Source organism: Rutidosis leptorrhynchoides, unplaced genomic scaffold, assembly GCF_046630445.1.
Source record: "Rutidosis leptorrhynchoides isolate AG116_Rl617_1_P2 unplaced genomic scaffold, CSIRO_AGI_Rlap_v1 contig299, whole genome shotgun sequence".
Lineage (NCBI taxonomy): Eukaryota > Viridiplantae > Streptophyta > Magnoliopsida > Asterales > Asteraceae > Rutidosis > Rutidosis leptorrhynchoides.
The window spans coordinates 41,898-58,300 of record NW_027266541.1 but is presented as its reverse complement, the minus strand read 5'-3'; the positions used below and the strand labels follow the sequence as shown (position 1 = coordinate 58,300).

Here is a 16,403-nt window from a genome sequence, read left to right as displayed (position 1 = left end):
GATGAAGAAGTGTCATGACATGAAGATCACGTTTGTTTTTATATTTTATTTTATTTTGAATTTTGAATGAGTAGTTTTAATTAAGTTAGTTTTCGAAGACTCTATTCTATTTAGTAGTGGTTGGTTATTTTAATTTAGGATAAATATTTTTTAATTTTATTGTATTAAGGAATGATGGAATTTTATTGAAATTGAGAAATTTGGTTGTGTCAGTTCTTTAGGGTTCTAGCATGAACTCGTCTCTCAAATGGATTAATTCGGGATTAATTGTTTTTTTCTACAATTTCTCATTCTTGTTATTATAAGGTTCCTAGACATAGCGATCTAGAGGGTTTTATCGTCAAGATTCATATTCCATATTCCGCCTGTTCGTGTTGTCGATTTGATTATCGAATTAGTTGCGTGGATCTTGGACATCGTGATCTTGGGTTTCGCATCAGAACCCCCTTCTAACATTACCGACTCCAACACCTTCAAAGCTTCATTAGCCTCGAGGGTGCGCTACTTATACAGTGTTTAAACACTAAAGGTGAACATAGAAAGATCTTTCCGGAAACGTTGTTTTCGGGTCAACTAATCTTAATTAAGCTTCTTAATTAATTGTAATCGGGACACGTTTTTTCCGGTAGTGGTGGTGCCGGTTTTAGCCTTAAACCGGTAGTGGGGTTGCCGGTTTTAGCCTTAAACCTGTAATGGGGTTGCCGGTTTTACCTCAAACCGGTAATGGGGTTGCCGGTTTTACACTTCAACCGGTAATGGCAATCCCGGTTTCACTTAATTACTGTCATTAAGCTTTTCGTCCCGGAAACGGGATTCCCGGTTAGACTACACATGTTCACCTATTCATCCATTCCGATTAAAATGTTTAGGTTTTTTTTTTTAAATACATTTATAATTTTCAGTTAGCCTCGACTGGCAACACATTTTTCACATTGCCAATAACCCCAAAATTAGCCACCAATTTGAATCAGCATACTGAAAGTGTTTGATGGAGGCTAGAGATGTTTTCGAACAAGACGGACATTTGAAAGTTTACTGTGGGGAGGATGTCTTTATTTTTGGAGAGAAGTGGGCATCTTTAGCCTCTTCTTAAAATGATGCTGATTACTAAAATACATTGATAAACATAAAGAATTAATAAAATAAATTGGATTGTTCATATTCAAGAGTACAGTTAGTTAGCTATGCTCTGTGAGGATTTACTAAAGTCCAACAACATTTGTTGATGTATAATGCACAGCAAGTTACCATCTCGGCATCAAAATGTTCTGAATTTTTAAATTTATTCAAATAAACATGTATTTAATAAAGATTATCGATTAAATACATGTTATTTTATATGAACTTAAAAATCCAAAAAATCATGGATGTAAATTGTTGTATTTTGAGAGATGGCTGCAGAATCATGTTGAGCACTCAAGAGAGAACGTGGTAATAATAGCTTAAGGAAAACTATCAATCGTATCTCGATTTTGTATCTTCTTTATTACTCTATTTTTGCATTTGATAGTATTGCATGATCTGTTGCTTTATTTGTTATTGCTGAAACTCCTGAAATTTAAACATGTGTATTATGTATCTTACATATGTTGACATATTGATTAATAATATTCAGTAGAGTAATTCAGTAGCTGCCTGTGGAGTTGTCGTTTACTATTCAATACGGTTATATTTCCAATAATTACTCCCTCCATTCATAATTATTTGTCACTTTTTTATACAAAATATATAGAAAAAATGACAAGTAATCGAAGACAAATGTAGTACCTCTTTGTCTGCAAATACATATTTTTTAAGCATTGGACACACACAATTAAGTAAAAAGTGACCAGTAATATTTGGACAACAATACCTCTAATGATCGATAACATTTGAAAAATAATGAGGACCAGTCTGTCAAAAAGTAAAACTTCAAGAGCATCATCATCATAGTTGGAGGATCGGTCTGTCAAATTCAAACTTCAAGGGCATCATCGTCATAGTTAACCTTTTCTAGATCTGGATTGATCTCCTCCTCGTCAACACCACTCCGCCGCCTCCGATCAATACCACCACTCCATGCCGCCTCCATTCAACACCATATTCTCGTCGCCACCTCAACACCATAACGACTCACGACGCACGAGGATTGAACGAAGGCAAGCCACCACCTCTGCTCGTCGTTCGTTTCAATTTTATTTTTAAAATGCATCAAGGAGAGACGGTGGCGCTGGTCGGTGGTGGAAAAGAGAGATGGAGGAGATCCACAACTCGTCGAAGGGGCCACGATGCACGAATCTGGAGAAGAGCGAAAATGATTTTAAAATTATGAAATTGAGTCTTAAAACGTAGATCTAGACGCAACGAGTTGGAATTAGAGAAAACCAACACCACCGGTTGTAAATGGGCCTAACTCTAACCAAAAAAGCTAGCTTTGTAGGTGGAGGGTTGCCAATACTTATAAAGCATACTAAACATTGGTGCTTCACCAATGTGGGATCAACACGCTCCCGCACGTTCAGAGCCCAACACAGCACAACTGGACGTGGAGTTAAGGCAGCCTAGGGCCAACACGGCACAACTGGGATCCACAACACCAGGAATGAACCAAGTTAGGATATCATGTAAATGGGCCTAACTCCAACCCAAAAAGCTAGCTTAGTGGGTGGAGGATTGCCAACACTTATATAGCATACTAAACACTGGTGCTTCACCAATGTGGGATCAACACCATCATGTTCAGAGCGTCGAAACGAGCCAACCATGTGGAACTTATCGAAATTGGGTGATGACCGCCGACGACCACAGGAACCCGGCAAACTCGAGAGAGAAGATGAAGTGTGAAGAGAAGTTGAAATTGTCCAGTAAGAAATGAAATGAAAGTGGATATATATTTTATATAAAGATAAAATAGGAAAAGACAATCTAATTTTATTTAAATTATGTATGAAAATATTTATTTTTAGAAAAAATCAAAAATTTAAAACAAAATATATTAATTTACGAAAAGAGCATTAAATAAGGTTGTCAATATTAAAGTCATTGAGCTAAGAAAGAATTACTTTAGAGGAATCACTTCTAGCACCAAACGGATAATCTAATGGGTATTTATACACATATATATTTTATAAAAAATAGTGAGTTTTTTAATTTTAAATTTGTTTTAATTGTATATTCAATTATAAATTTTATTGTCATATCAATATTCAACACATATCGTTTTATTAACGAATAAAAGTTTGACACGTATATTTTAGAATTTCGAGTTTAATTAGATTTCAAATTACAATTTTAAGTCAATGATATTATTTTTTTCCTATTCTAATTAGGAAATCAAAACACGATAATAACATAATGGTTCCTAATAAAATTCTATCAATTATTTTTTTCTAATATAATAATTTTATTCCTACTCAATTTCTTATCTATTAATAATTTTTTTAATTAAAATTTATTATATTCTTTTTTTCTATTCCTAATTAAAACGGACATATCTTCTTTTTCCTATTCAAGCATACATATTATTAAAAAGTTATTCATAATCAAAGTATAATATATATTATTTTTTTCTATATTTTTTTATTAAACTATTATTTCTAATAAAAATCCGCTATATTTTTTTTCTATTCCTAATTAGAACGGACATATATTATTTTTCAAACAATAGGAACAACTAAATTGATTAAATGTAATTATAAATTTTATTATGAAATCAAATTTTAATATGTGACTTTTACTTTTTACTATGTTTATTATTTTTGAAAATAAAATAAACTTTTTAATTCTAATAGAATTGTAGATTTAGAAATAAAATCAAGATAATTATAATTGATATAAAATTAAAATAATTTTCTTTTAATATAATATTTGACACATATATATTTAATAATATTTAATACAAATAATTATTATATAATTTTTCTATGATATATTTAAATTATTAATTTTGAAAGGTACGGAATTCCCGTCCAACGGACAACCCAGCGACTTGTTAATAACAATTAGGTTGTAGAATATATGGTCAGAAATGGCTTATCGATCTCAGATTAAGGCAATAAATTTGTGGAATTAAAACCTCAAAGTGGAATTATGGAATTTATGCATGATTTGAGACATATGGAAAATAAATTTCACGAATTTTAAAGGTTAATATTATTTTAAAAAATCAAAATCTGTTGGTCAAATGATTATTCGAATGGGATTTCATCTTAAAAATTGATGGGTCGACTCTCCATAAATATATCTCTTATTACATGAAGTTGGAAAATACTATCCTTTGTACAAATTAATAATATATATATATATTACTCTAAGAAAAGGCTAAAAATTTTCCAAGGGAATATGAAATTGCTTGGCGACATCACAAATTGTACTATATACCTTTGACATTCGCGAAAACATTTTGGGTATTGGGAAGTTATCGTTTAAGAAATTTTTTTCTTCATTTAATGATTTTGGACTAGACAAAAAAAAATAGTCATTCTTTATCGTAAATAATTTCAAAAATTATATTTATGAAGAATCGTTAATTTTTAGGATAAAAAATCTATCGAAATAATTATTAGACCAACATGTCTGATTTATCACCTAAGAATTTTTTATTTTTTGAGGATTATCGCCTAAGAATTTGTCCAAGGGAAAATGAAAAATTGATTAAAAATGTGACTTATTAAGCTTGGTAACATTTAGTTTGGGAAAAAGTTGACGGTCCGTAGTAATTCAAGGCATCGAAATGTTGACTGATTACGTGGCTGCTCATGGTTTGTTATATTTAACGACTCTTGTTGTCAAAGTGCAACGTCACCTTGTCCACGCTACGGAAGCGGAAAGCCGGCAGGCAGCTTGACTTCATTATCTTTGCATTTACTGCGATTTCACTAGTCATAGTGCATTTTAAATAACTTTTAGTTTTATTTAGAAAAATAAGTAAAAAAAGTTATTTTTTTTTAATATAATTTACACTCTAGTTTTATTTACAGTTAAAAAGTTATTTTAGTTTAATTTACACGTTCTTAAAAGTACATAATACTACATGTGGGTAGAAATTCGACTATAAATAAATTATTTTACGAATATTGTAAATTAATTAAATTTTATAACGTTTTTTTTTATAACGTTGTTGTCCATCATTTATCTAATAATTCAAATTTTGAATTAATTTCTTACGATGTCCGTCTACTTGAAAATATTACAAAAAAAAAAATGATTTGTTTTTTAAATAAATTGAGAGAATTTTAATTGTAAAATTTTCAATAATTATTGCTACTTGCTGTTAGTATCAACAAGACAACTAATTGGCAGAAAATTAAGCAATGGTATTAATATGTGTATTTCCTTCAATGGAAAGCTATGAAACTAAATTAGTAAAAGGTGGCAACAAGCATGCATGTTGTTTGGCTCTGACTTCACATTTTTGTTTTACCGATGTAATGTTCATACTTTTGTTTGGGTAATATACATGGGGTGGTTATAAATGGTCAATGAGACAAACGTTGCATAATCACTGATCTCCAAGGAGAAAAATTCTATTTCCCGTTTTCCCTCTATACCATTAGCTTCCAAATGCAGTTGTTACTATAAACCAAAAACTAATCTAATTCTAGTACTAGTAATTCTCAAGGAAATACTTAATATTTACAATTTAAAAAAAAAAAAAAAAATACACACACACACACAGAGATGAATATATATGTACATGATACTTAGATTTGCAGAAAGATAAATTTCCTTGTCAGAGGTTGTGAGCCTCCACACCGGCTACCACACCATTGATATATAAGCAAAGTGGGCCCCACTCTGTATCACATTATAAATTGGGTTTCGCTTTGTACATTCTATCTGCAACATACTTACAAACCATAAACTCGCAAACTATACTCTACCAGCATTTAAAGCTTAGAAAGAGAAGACAATATTCTGTCTAGAAAGACAAAACAACTTCTTCTGAAAACAAAAAAATGAAAAAGAAAAATCTAATCTTTGATTCTTCAACCATGAGCAAAACAAATGTCTTTTTGTTGTTCATGTTATTGTTCTGTTCTTCATTGGCTTTCTTAGTACAAGCCTCTGTAACATACGATCATAAATCGATTATCATTGATGGAAAACGGAAGATTCTTATATCCGGTTCAATTCACTATCCACGAAGCACTCCTGAGGTAACATAACATAACATAACATAACAATGCGGGTTCTACTTTGTAGTCTGTTTTAATTTTTATGTTCGGTCTTAAAAATTGGTTTCTTTTTTGTTTGCAGATGTGGCCTGATCTTATTCAGAAAGCTAAAGATGGAGGGTTGGATGTTATTCAAACTTATGTCTTTTGGAACGGTCACGAGCCTTCTCCTGGCAAAGTATTAAACTATATATTTTTTTTTCTATTGGAATTTGAATTTGTTTCCAATTTCGTTTTTTTTCCAAAAAAGAAAGAAATTGAATTTTGTTTTCCAATTTGCAGTATTATTTTGAGGATAGGTACGATCTCGTGAAGTTCATAAAAGTAGTGCAGCAAGCAGGTCTTTATCTTCATCTTCGGATTGGTCCGTACGTCTGTGCTGAATGGAATTTTGGGTAAATTAATTTTCATTTCTTCAGTTTTTTTAGTTTTTTTTTTTTTTTTTTTTTTTTTTAATTCCCATTTCAATTTTTAAATAAATAAATTGCACTCTGTTTTTCTGGGTACAGAGGATTCCCTGTTTGGCTGAAGTATGTTCCTGGTATGGAATTTAGAACAGACAATGGACCATTCAAGGTTAGATTGAAGAATCTCTACTACCCATTTCCGATAAATTAGATAAAAATTCGATTTGGATTAGTATTATTTCTAACTTTGATGATCCATTCGTCATGTTTGGAAAAAAAAGGCGGCGATGCAGAAATTTACGGAGAAAATTGTAGGCATGATGAAGGAAGAAAAATTATTTCAAACTCAAGGGGGTCCAATAATTCTTTCTCAGGTATGAAAACTTGACATTGTTGGTTCAAAGCTTGACCCGTGACTGGAAAATGCTATTTATTTATTTATTTATTAATATTTCCACAGATAGAAAATGAATATGGACCGGTTGAATGGGAAATTGGCGCACCAGGGAAAGCTTATACGAAATGGGCAGCTCAAATGGCTGTGGGTCTCGACACAGGTGTCCCATGGATTATGTGCAAGCAAGAAGACACTCCTGATCCACTTGTATGCTTTCTTTCTTTATTAGAATTCTTCTATTTACTCTTTTCGATCGCTCCATATCCATAATTAACTGTCATATTTTTTAAATAAAATATATAAGAAATGTGATAAACGAGATGTATTAATTATGCTTTCAAATGTCATTTTCTTGACAAGTTTGTTACATTGTCCGTGTTGCCATCTACTCTGGCGGATTATAATGGAGTTGTTGGATTTGTAAATGTCATTTACTCCTACTTAATTTTACCTTTCTACTCCTTTTTGAGAATTTGAAGTTTGGTATGCTGTTGTAGTTCATAAACAAACAATTGTCTTTTTTATGTTACTTGCTCTGGTTGACTATATATATATACTGTTGTAAAGTCTATCAAAATCATTGAACGAATTTCTGTTAATTCATGATTTTCAGATTGACACCTGCAATGGATTCTACTGTGAAAACTTCGAACCAAACCGAAAAACCAAACCCAAAATGTGGACCGAAGCCTGGACCGGCTGGTGAGTTTAAACTGAATCCAACTTCCATTTCAAACTTTTCTTTGTGATAATCATAAAATTCCGAAACAAAATATTAGGTATACTGAATTTGGTGCTGGAGTTCCTTATAGACCAGCAGAAGACATGGCATATTCAGTTGCAAGGTTCATACAAAACCGTGGATCATTTATTAATTACTACATGGTAAAATTCATCATTCATCTTTTCTTAGTATTTATCTTCTGGTGAAGATATTACTAGTGATTACTAATCTTTCTTTATTCTCTGATCGCAGTACCATGGAGGAACCAACTTTGGCCGAACATCTGGCGGTCCTTTCATCGCAACTAGTTATGATTATGATGCCCCTATTGATGAATTTGGTATGTAGTAATATTAATACTCCCTCCATATCAAAAGTTACGGTTAATTAGGAACGGAGGTAGTATATTACTAGCAGTTGATGCTTATCTGTCTCTTTACATCATTACTTGACACAAACCTATAATTCTTAAAAAAAACAACCAATAATAAAGTCTAACAATTGTTAACAGCTTCTATCATGTTTGGAAATGATGTCTGACCTCAAATATTATATCAAACACATACTAGTACTTTTACTTTTTTTTCTTAATTAATGGTTGTTGATTTTATTTCAGGATTAATAAGGGAACCAAAGTGGGGACATTTGAGAGATTTGCATAAAGCCATCAAGCTCTGTGAACCTTCCCTAGTTTCTGCCGACCCTACAGTGACCAAACTTGGTAACAATCAAGAGGTAAAAAAAGCAAATGATTTCATTTCATCAGTATATATGTGGTAAAACAAAGTTGTTAATTTTCTTTTTGGTTATTTTAGGCTCATGTGTTCCAGTCTAAGTCCAGTTGTGCGGCATTCCTTGCAAATTATGATCCGAAATCTACAGCAACGGTTAAATTTGCTAACTCACAATATTATCTCCCAGCATGGTCTGTCAGCATTCTTCCAGACTGCAAGACTGAAGTTTACAATACAGCGAGGGTAAGGATCAGTTTCGACTATTTGTTAAAATACAAGGAAAAAATGCTATATGATCTCGTCTGTTAACATCGAACTCATAATTTATTTACAGTTAGGAGCTCAGAGTGCAGTGAGATATATGATGCCTTCTGGTAGTGAATTCGATTGGCAATCATACAATGAAGAGACGGCATCAGCCGATGATACCGATGCCAGTACCATGTTTGGACTGTGGGAGCAAATCAATGTCACTAGGGATGCTACAGACTATTTGTGGTACATGACAGAGTAAGTACTCCATATGGCTAGTCCCTGTATTTTATTATTTTCAATGACTTGGTCCTTTTACTTTAATTTTCTATGACTATGTCCTTCATCAAGTCATTCTATTTTCTCTTGGACATTCAGTGTCAATATAGGTGCTAATGAAGGATTTCTCAAGAATGGACAAAATCCTCAGCTCACAGTTATGTCGGCTGGCCATGTTTTGCATGTTTTCGTCAACGGTAAACTGGCAGGTAAATGAATATGTTTCCAATTCTGTGAAATGGACGAGTTGTGTTAATACTACATTCTTTTAACTCTGTAAATTCTGTATGTAGCAACTGCATTTGGGGGATTATCGAATCCTAAACTAACATTCAGCGAAAACATAAAATTGAATGCTGGCGTTAACAAGATATCTTTATTAAGTGTTTCCATGGGCTTGCCGGTTGGTTCTTCTTCACTATTTTGATTATATATCTATTTTCTACAATTTTCAATCTGCAAATAGATTTTTTCTGTCACCAGAATGTTGGCGTGCATTATGAAACATGGAATGCTGGAGTTCTAGGACCTGTCACTTTGAAAGGGCTCGACGAAGGTGAAAGAGACTTGTCGAAGCAAAAATGGTCTTACAAAGTTGGTCTAAAAGGAGAATCATTAGGCGTTAACACTCTTACAGGAAGTTCCTCTGTTGAGTGGGTGGAAGGGTCTTTAGTTGCCACAAACCAGCCTTTGACGTGGTACAAGGTGAGAGTTAGAAAATTTCTGAAAAGACGTAACTTCTATTTTCAATAAAAAAAACCCGAAAATAAACTGTCTTTTTTTTGCAGGTGACATTCAATGCCCCTGCAGGAAATGAACCATTGGCCTTGGATATGAGTAGTATGAGCAAAGGTCAAATCTGGGTCAATGGTCAGAGTGTTGGAAGATATTACCCTTCATACACAGCTCGTGGTAAATGTTACGACTGCGATTACGCTGGAATTTATTCCGGGACGAAATGCCTAAGTAAATGCGGCGAGGCATCCCAGAAATGGTACCATGTCCCACGCTCATGGGTGAAACCGAGTGGTAACGTTCTCACCGTTTTTGAAGAGATGGGAGGAGATCCTTCCGGAATTTCTCTGGTGAAAAGAACGACTGGAAGTGTCTGTGCTGATGTTTATGATTCTCAGCCGACGTTAGATAGCTTGGAAAACAAGGCAGCTAAACCTAAAGCACATTTAAGTTGTCCTCAAGGGCAAAAGATTACAGAAATTAAGTTTGCAAGCTACGGATGGCCTAAGGGAAGGTGTGGCTACTTTTCCGAAGGGAGTTGCCATGCTCACAAGTCCTATGATGCATTTCAAAAGGTATATATGGTTCGGAAGGGCATTTACGTAACTTTATTTTTTCTTTATTGTTGAAGGGCTTTATGATGATCATATTTCTATCTTTTACAGAATTGTGTGGGACAACAGTCTTGCTCAGTGACAGTGGCTCCTGAAGTTTTTGGAGGGGATCCATGTCCGAATAGCATAAAGAAACTTTCAGTTGAAGCTCTCTGCAACTAAATTCTGATCGTTGACAGCTGAATAAGACGAAACCTACATTACGTCATCATTTTCAAGTACATAATGACATTTTTCTTGGACAAAGTTTGAGGCAATTCGTATTAAAAGGATCCCCAGACTTTCCCAGGCTGGTCTGCCGAGAGAGGTGCCGCGAGGCTGAATGGCATGTGGCACATTATACAGATTCTCCATTTGTAGATATACCACGTACTACTACTTACTATCTGTCAAATAAAGCTCAATATGTAGATCACAATTAGGAAAGCAATTTCCTAGCCATATTTCCTTGGCTTTGGAATGTTTCAGTATACATAAACCATAAGATTTTTGTGCAAGGAAACCAATTTCCTTGCCGAATTTCTGTAAGAATGGTATTGGGAATGGATTGAATACAAAAGGTCATCATCAATGGCATTTCATATTACTACCAATTACTTATTGCAGACACCATCAGCTATCTTTTCAGTCCCTGTGCTATTGAGTTTTTGTCAGTTTAGTCCTCGCATACATTTTGAAGCAAACTCCCATGGTTGTAATCAAATTCAATAGCTCTAGATCAACATAGAGCTAAGCACAACATTTTATTTCACTTTTTCTGGATTCATTTTCATCACCTTAACAAGCATGGTCTAGGTTCTAACACCGCGACACGCATATTTGAGGGGATCAAGCCCAACGAACCAGATTGGTCAGTTTGGTATGAGCCAATCTATATAATAAAAAGATCAAATTTTTGGTTCATAATCGGACATGGAAGCTAAATCAATCGAATCAAAACTTGTAGGTATGATTTGGGGGAAGCAGAGAACTGAAAATGTAGAATGCGATTTCTAATTCCTAGGAACACGTTTGTTCATAAATAAGTTAGACAATCATCAGTTTAACAGATTGAACTGAACCAGACAAGTCTTAAGGCAGAGACTGAATTCATTAAAAAACTAAAACTAAATCTTCATCTAAATGTCGGAAACACTGATAATCTATCCATCTTCCTAATCAAAAGTCATCAAGGAACTACCTGCCGCAGTTGGAATGAAAGAAAGTTATCCCTTTTTCGATACGCTGACCTAGGAGATGCTCTTCTAGATTTCTGATCATGCTTTCTTCTCAGTGCATGCAACAACATGTGATTTGAATTTCTCCAACTCAGCCAGAACCTCTTCTTTAGGACGGTAGATCAAATCGCTCATGCGCCATATCTGCAGAGTTCCACCTCCACCGGTAGTCTCACAATCGTCAGATACACTGACGATGGTCCATGGATCAGATGCATCCCAGTGAAAATCAACCACTTTGTCCCTGTACAATACCAATTAACTAGTACTTAGCACCTACCCTCTACTAATAAAGATGTTTTAAACTCTTGACCAAGGCAATCATCAACTAACCTGTGTCCGGCATGCTGGAAAAATAATCCACTTGAGGCTTTTGATGCACCATCCTCTGGCTTGCCCACCTGGATGATGATATCCAACAATACTTGTTAAATTTGATTCCCAGTATAACCACCCGAGGCAAGATGAGCCACCAGAAATGAACATTCCTACCTTCTCATAATCCCAGATGTTTAAGAGTCCATCCTCGGCTGAACTTCCAAAGACGGATGCCTTGTCCGGAGACCACTGAAAAATTATGAAAATTTTGTTTTAAGAAAATAATTTTGTTTACCAAAAACTATGCTAAAAAGTAAAAATTACGAAAGGCAGATAAACTGATACCTGGACGCAAAGAACTGGAGCCTTGTGACCCTCAAACTTATAGACCGGTGACCCACCCCCATCAGAAGTGAGATTACGACGATCAAACACGCGAACTGTGTTATCTGCCGACCTGTACAAATGTGAAACCAATGTAAATATTTAGGCAGTGGACTTATAAAGAACTGTCATTAAAGATACTACATACTACCTCCGTCTCAAACTACATGACGCTTTCATTTTTGTTTCATGCGTAATGATGTTTTCATTTTTGTTATGAAACAAAAATGAATACATCATGTATTTTGAGGCAGAGGAAGTAGCATTTTAGAAAGAAGGCCAATGAGATAGTGAGCATACCCAGTCAGGATAAAATTATCATTATGCTTATTCCAATCAACGCAGTGAACATCAGCATCATGGGCCTTTTCAACCTATAATAGAAACTCAAAATATGTTCAATGGTTGTTCAATTTCCATTGACAAATGGAAGGCATAAAAATAGCCAGAATGAAGAAAGTAAAATTTAAGCTGGTTGACCTTAATAGCTGGGGCTGTGCCTACTCGAGCATCCCACAATATAAGGCAAGAGTCGTCACCAACACTACAGAACTCCTGAGCACTTCAGAAAATAACACATTTGTCAGTTGAAAAATACCAATTTTCAAATACAGAGATTATTGTTTTCCTTTATATATTTTTTCTTTGGGCAGGATGGGACAGTTTATTAGCAGGATACAATGCCATTACCAGTTATGAAGGTCATGAACACTAAGCATAACAAATATACAAGACTTGAGCTATAAAAAATGAAATTTTACGCAGCCATAAACCAGTAAATAACTTTATAGCTTTAATCAAATAATTCAAGTTACCTGGATGGACAGAAAGCCACATCTTCCACTGTATCCTCATGACCAGTGTAGATACCACGAGGACCAACAGCAGGACTATCTTCAGTTTTGTTATTACCTTCGTCGGCCTTATCCGGTTTAACAATCGATCCACCAGATATATGGTCTTGAATACTCCACAAAACCACTGTCTTATCCTTCCCTGCCGAAACAAAAATCATCTAGTTAGAAGAAAAGCAAGAGATGATAGTTGATACTATGTTTTCCTATAAACCACACAGTTGATGGAACAACAAACACAATCCACAAGGTGGCATAATAACATGTACATGCATAGAGGATGAACAAAGAAATTTAAACTTTCAACATGCAATTTGCATGACGAAACTATATGCAGGAGTTAAGGGATAGTTTCATCAATGAAATAAACAAATTCCTACCTCCAGAGAGAACAAAGGGTTCGGTTGGACACATAGCAAGGGCAAATTCGGCATTATCTACATGTCCTTTCAAAATCTGAAAGAAAATGAGTTTCACATTTGCATTGACTTCATTAAATCAGATGGAAAGAAAAACAAACAGAATATCAATAGACAGTGACGCAACTACTTATCACATTAACCTAGCTAGGAAATTTCAGAGGCCTTGAACAAATTGATTGTATTACCTGTTTTTTGCTCTACATATACAACTATAAAAAAATGTACAATGTACTTTTTTAGCTAAGTGGCAAATGTTGTTACGTCGAAAAAATTGAGATACACATTCTACAGTTTTGCGGACCTTACCACAACTTGCCAAACACCGACAGCTTTCCACAATGTTTAAAACTAACTGACTATTGAACTCAATGAAGTTTCAACGACAACTACAGCCAAGAAAAAGAGGAAAAAAATTGTAACTGCATTTACAATGAAGATTAGTAGAAAGAAATAGAATTGTACCAAATCGGGACGAGAATTCGCATCCCCAAGAACAGCATGTCGATTTGGTTGAGCTTCGACATCCCAGATGAGAACCTGAATTATGTCATGCTCCATGTCAAGCAAATTAAAAATTCTCCCACAGTTACTAACATCCAAGTCTTTTAACTAATAAAATAGAATGATTCTTACCTCAGGACTGTCAGTGTGAGTGGCCACAATCTTACTGTTCTGAGGAAGTTCCCTGATTCTGTTAACCTGCAAATTAATAAAGGATCAATGAAAGATATAATCCCTGAGTAAAGGAACCACCCTGCTTTATGAGAAGAAACAACAACAAAAACAAAAACACGCCTCAATTCCACTGTGTGGAGTCTAATCAATGAATTCTCAATTTTTAAGCGCAAAGGCTATGTGTAACTCACATGCCTTGACCATAGCATATGTAGTATAATATATAGATATATATAATATGGAAAATGGACTATAAAAGCATAGATAAAATCGCACTAATCTACTACTGAAATATATAACGTACAAACAGTAATATAACCTAGAGTAAACATACTATCCCTATCTAAACTATCTATAGAGAATCAGCTACATGATCGTACGCCTCCACTCCCCTCTTTACTCTACTAATTCTTATAAGAAGAACCAGTAAGTAGAAAATATATTAACATACTAAAGTTATGAATTTAGAAATTCGATTTAAGAGCGAAAAAAAGGATACAAGCAAATCTTAATTACTGCCCATGAAGAGCATATTAACTTGCCAGAAATATAAGTTTCCCACCTTTTTAGTAGAAATGGACAATTAATCACCCATTTCAAAATTCATAGAAGACCATCCAACTAAAAGCAAGTAAAGCTTATCGGGTGACATATCAAAGCATCCATGTATATAAATCTAGGTGTTCATGCCGATGTTTAACCACATTAAATTTATACCTCCCCAGGGTGGATGATGGTCGTGTACTTCTTGACAAATGGAGAGCGTGTTTCTTCATTAAACTGTAAAACAAAACAAGTGGGTTAAATTACCAGAATTTGAAGGACACTACGATACAACACACGAGGAGTTGTTCAACCATAAATTACCTGACATATGTGCTCCGAAGCAGCAACCCTTGATTTTACAATATCACACACAGCAATGACCAGCGTATTTGGAACACTACCATCAGTCTTTCAACATGGGAACATAACAGTAGGCATTAGTTAGTGCACACAAATAAGACAACTTTTCAAGTAGGTGCATTCAATAATATCCAAAGAAAACACAGCAAAAGTTGAATTTCAGCATTGAATCAAGATTTTCAAAGTGGTAAGTTCACACTCCACGAATAAAACAACCAAAAATCAATAACAACAACACTACACAGATAATATCTTGGTATTGTTTGTAGAGGTTCACCTGTTCAGAGAGGTAGAGCCTCTGACGATTCTTGTAAGTACCTTGGTCTAGCTGTGGACCCCACCTGTTGAGCTCAGGATTTAAACCCGCATTAGCCAACAAAACAAGGTGCAGCTTCTTCAATTACATAAAATTACTTCGGAAAATACTAGACAACTTCCATTTAACAAATCACAAACCATAAACACATTTAATAAATTATTTTATCCAAAGAAACGGCCTTTTTGTATGATTTTTGGGTTTTAAAAGTCTACAAACACAATGACCCAGTAGGATTTAAGGCCAAAGTAGAAAGACAGAAGGTAGCTCACACATGCAACAAAAATTCCAACAGAGAGGAAAAAGGTGCCTCCTTTTCCTTTTCAACAACGGCCATTTCGTTTACCCAGGATGAAAACAAGGTTTGAAACATGATTCAACGAAAACCCAAGACATATATGTAAATGTAACGCAAAAACAAAGCAAAGATTTAAAAATATTTTAGTCAAAACAAACAAAAACCCTAAGAGAGAAGAAGGATGACCTGCAAGAGAGTGAAGGCCAGACAAGGTTATGGTTGGCGAGCCAGTCGTAGAGGACGGGGACGATACCCTTCCATTGAGTGTAGTCATCGTCGACTGAAGATTGCTGTTGGTGTTGAGATCTCTTTCCATCTTTCATCTTGCTCTGTGATCGAGACGCTGCAGACTCAAATTTCGGATTAGGTTTTCGACCTCGCTTTTTGGGGAGGGGAGTTTCAGCAGCTGGTGGTGGAGACTCCATTTTTTTCCCAGAGCCTGGTCGAGAAAAGCGTAGTGTGGGGTTCTTTACTCGGACCCTACCTACACAGTTTCTTGGATGGGGATAAGTAAATGTAGACTTTCACTCTCTCTGTGTAATAAAAGGAAAAAAGAAAATCAGATTGGCGCTCTTTGTGTTGTGTCTTGAGTGATATGAGCCGCGTGGATTTTGCATTTTCCAATCTTATTTTATTTTTGAGAATTTTAGGAATGTACTGAAGCATCCACAGGTCAATGTCAAACCAATTTAAACACATTATCGTCACATAAATAA

The 16,403-nt window shown here is 34.7% G+C and overlaps 2 protein-coding genes across 4 annotated transcripts; one reads left to right on the top strand and one right to left on the bottom strand.

Annotated features, from left to right (window-relative positions):
* The first annotated feature begins 5,936 nt into the window (after positions 1-5,936).
* Positions 5,937-10,459, top strand: LOC139882670 (beta-galactosidase-like). 3 transcript variants are annotated; one of them, XM_071866948.1, is made up of 17 exons: positions 5,937-6,137; positions 6,238-6,333; positions 6,438-6,550; positions 6,665-6,731; positions 6,844-6,936; positions 7,023-7,166; positions 7,573-7,661; positions 7,739-7,844; positions 7,936-8,023; positions 8,300-8,418; positions 8,499-8,660; positions 8,752-8,927; positions 9,048-9,157; positions 9,242-9,351; positions 9,432-9,653; positions 9,737-10,258; positions 10,349-10,459. In XM_071866948.1, the coding sequence occupies exons 1-17, from the start codon at positions 5,937-5,939 to the stop codon at positions 10,457-10,459; spliced, it is 2,529 nt and encodes an 842-aa protein (XP_071723049.1). The 3 variants fall into 3 exon arrangements, with proteins under 3 accessions (XP_071723049.1, XP_071723048.1, XP_071723050.1); XM_071866947.1 differs by having other exon boundaries at positions 9,737-10,277; positions 10,338-10,459; XM_071866949.1 differs by having other exon boundaries at positions 5,997-6,137; positions 8,499-8,683; positions 8,775-8,927.
* Positions 10,460-11,553: 1,094 nt separating this feature from the next.
* Positions 11,554-16,112, bottom strand: LOC139882676 (WD-40 repeat-containing protein MSI4-like). Its single transcript, XM_071866956.1, has 14 exons — positions 15,874-16,112; positions 15,351-15,414; positions 15,035-15,121; positions 14,885-14,947; positions 14,126-14,191; positions 13,955-14,029; positions 13,451-13,526; positions 13,032-13,212; positions 12,697-12,778; positions 12,517-12,590; positions 12,178-12,289; positions 12,007-12,081; positions 11,848-11,915; positions 11,554-11,758 (listed from the first exon to the last, which is right to left on the bottom strand). The coding sequence occupies exons 1-14, from the start codon at positions 16,110-16,112 to the stop codon at positions 11,554-11,556; spliced, it is 1,467 nt and encodes a 488-aa protein (XP_071723057.1).
* Between the last annotated feature and the right edge of the window lie 291 nt (positions 16,113-16,403).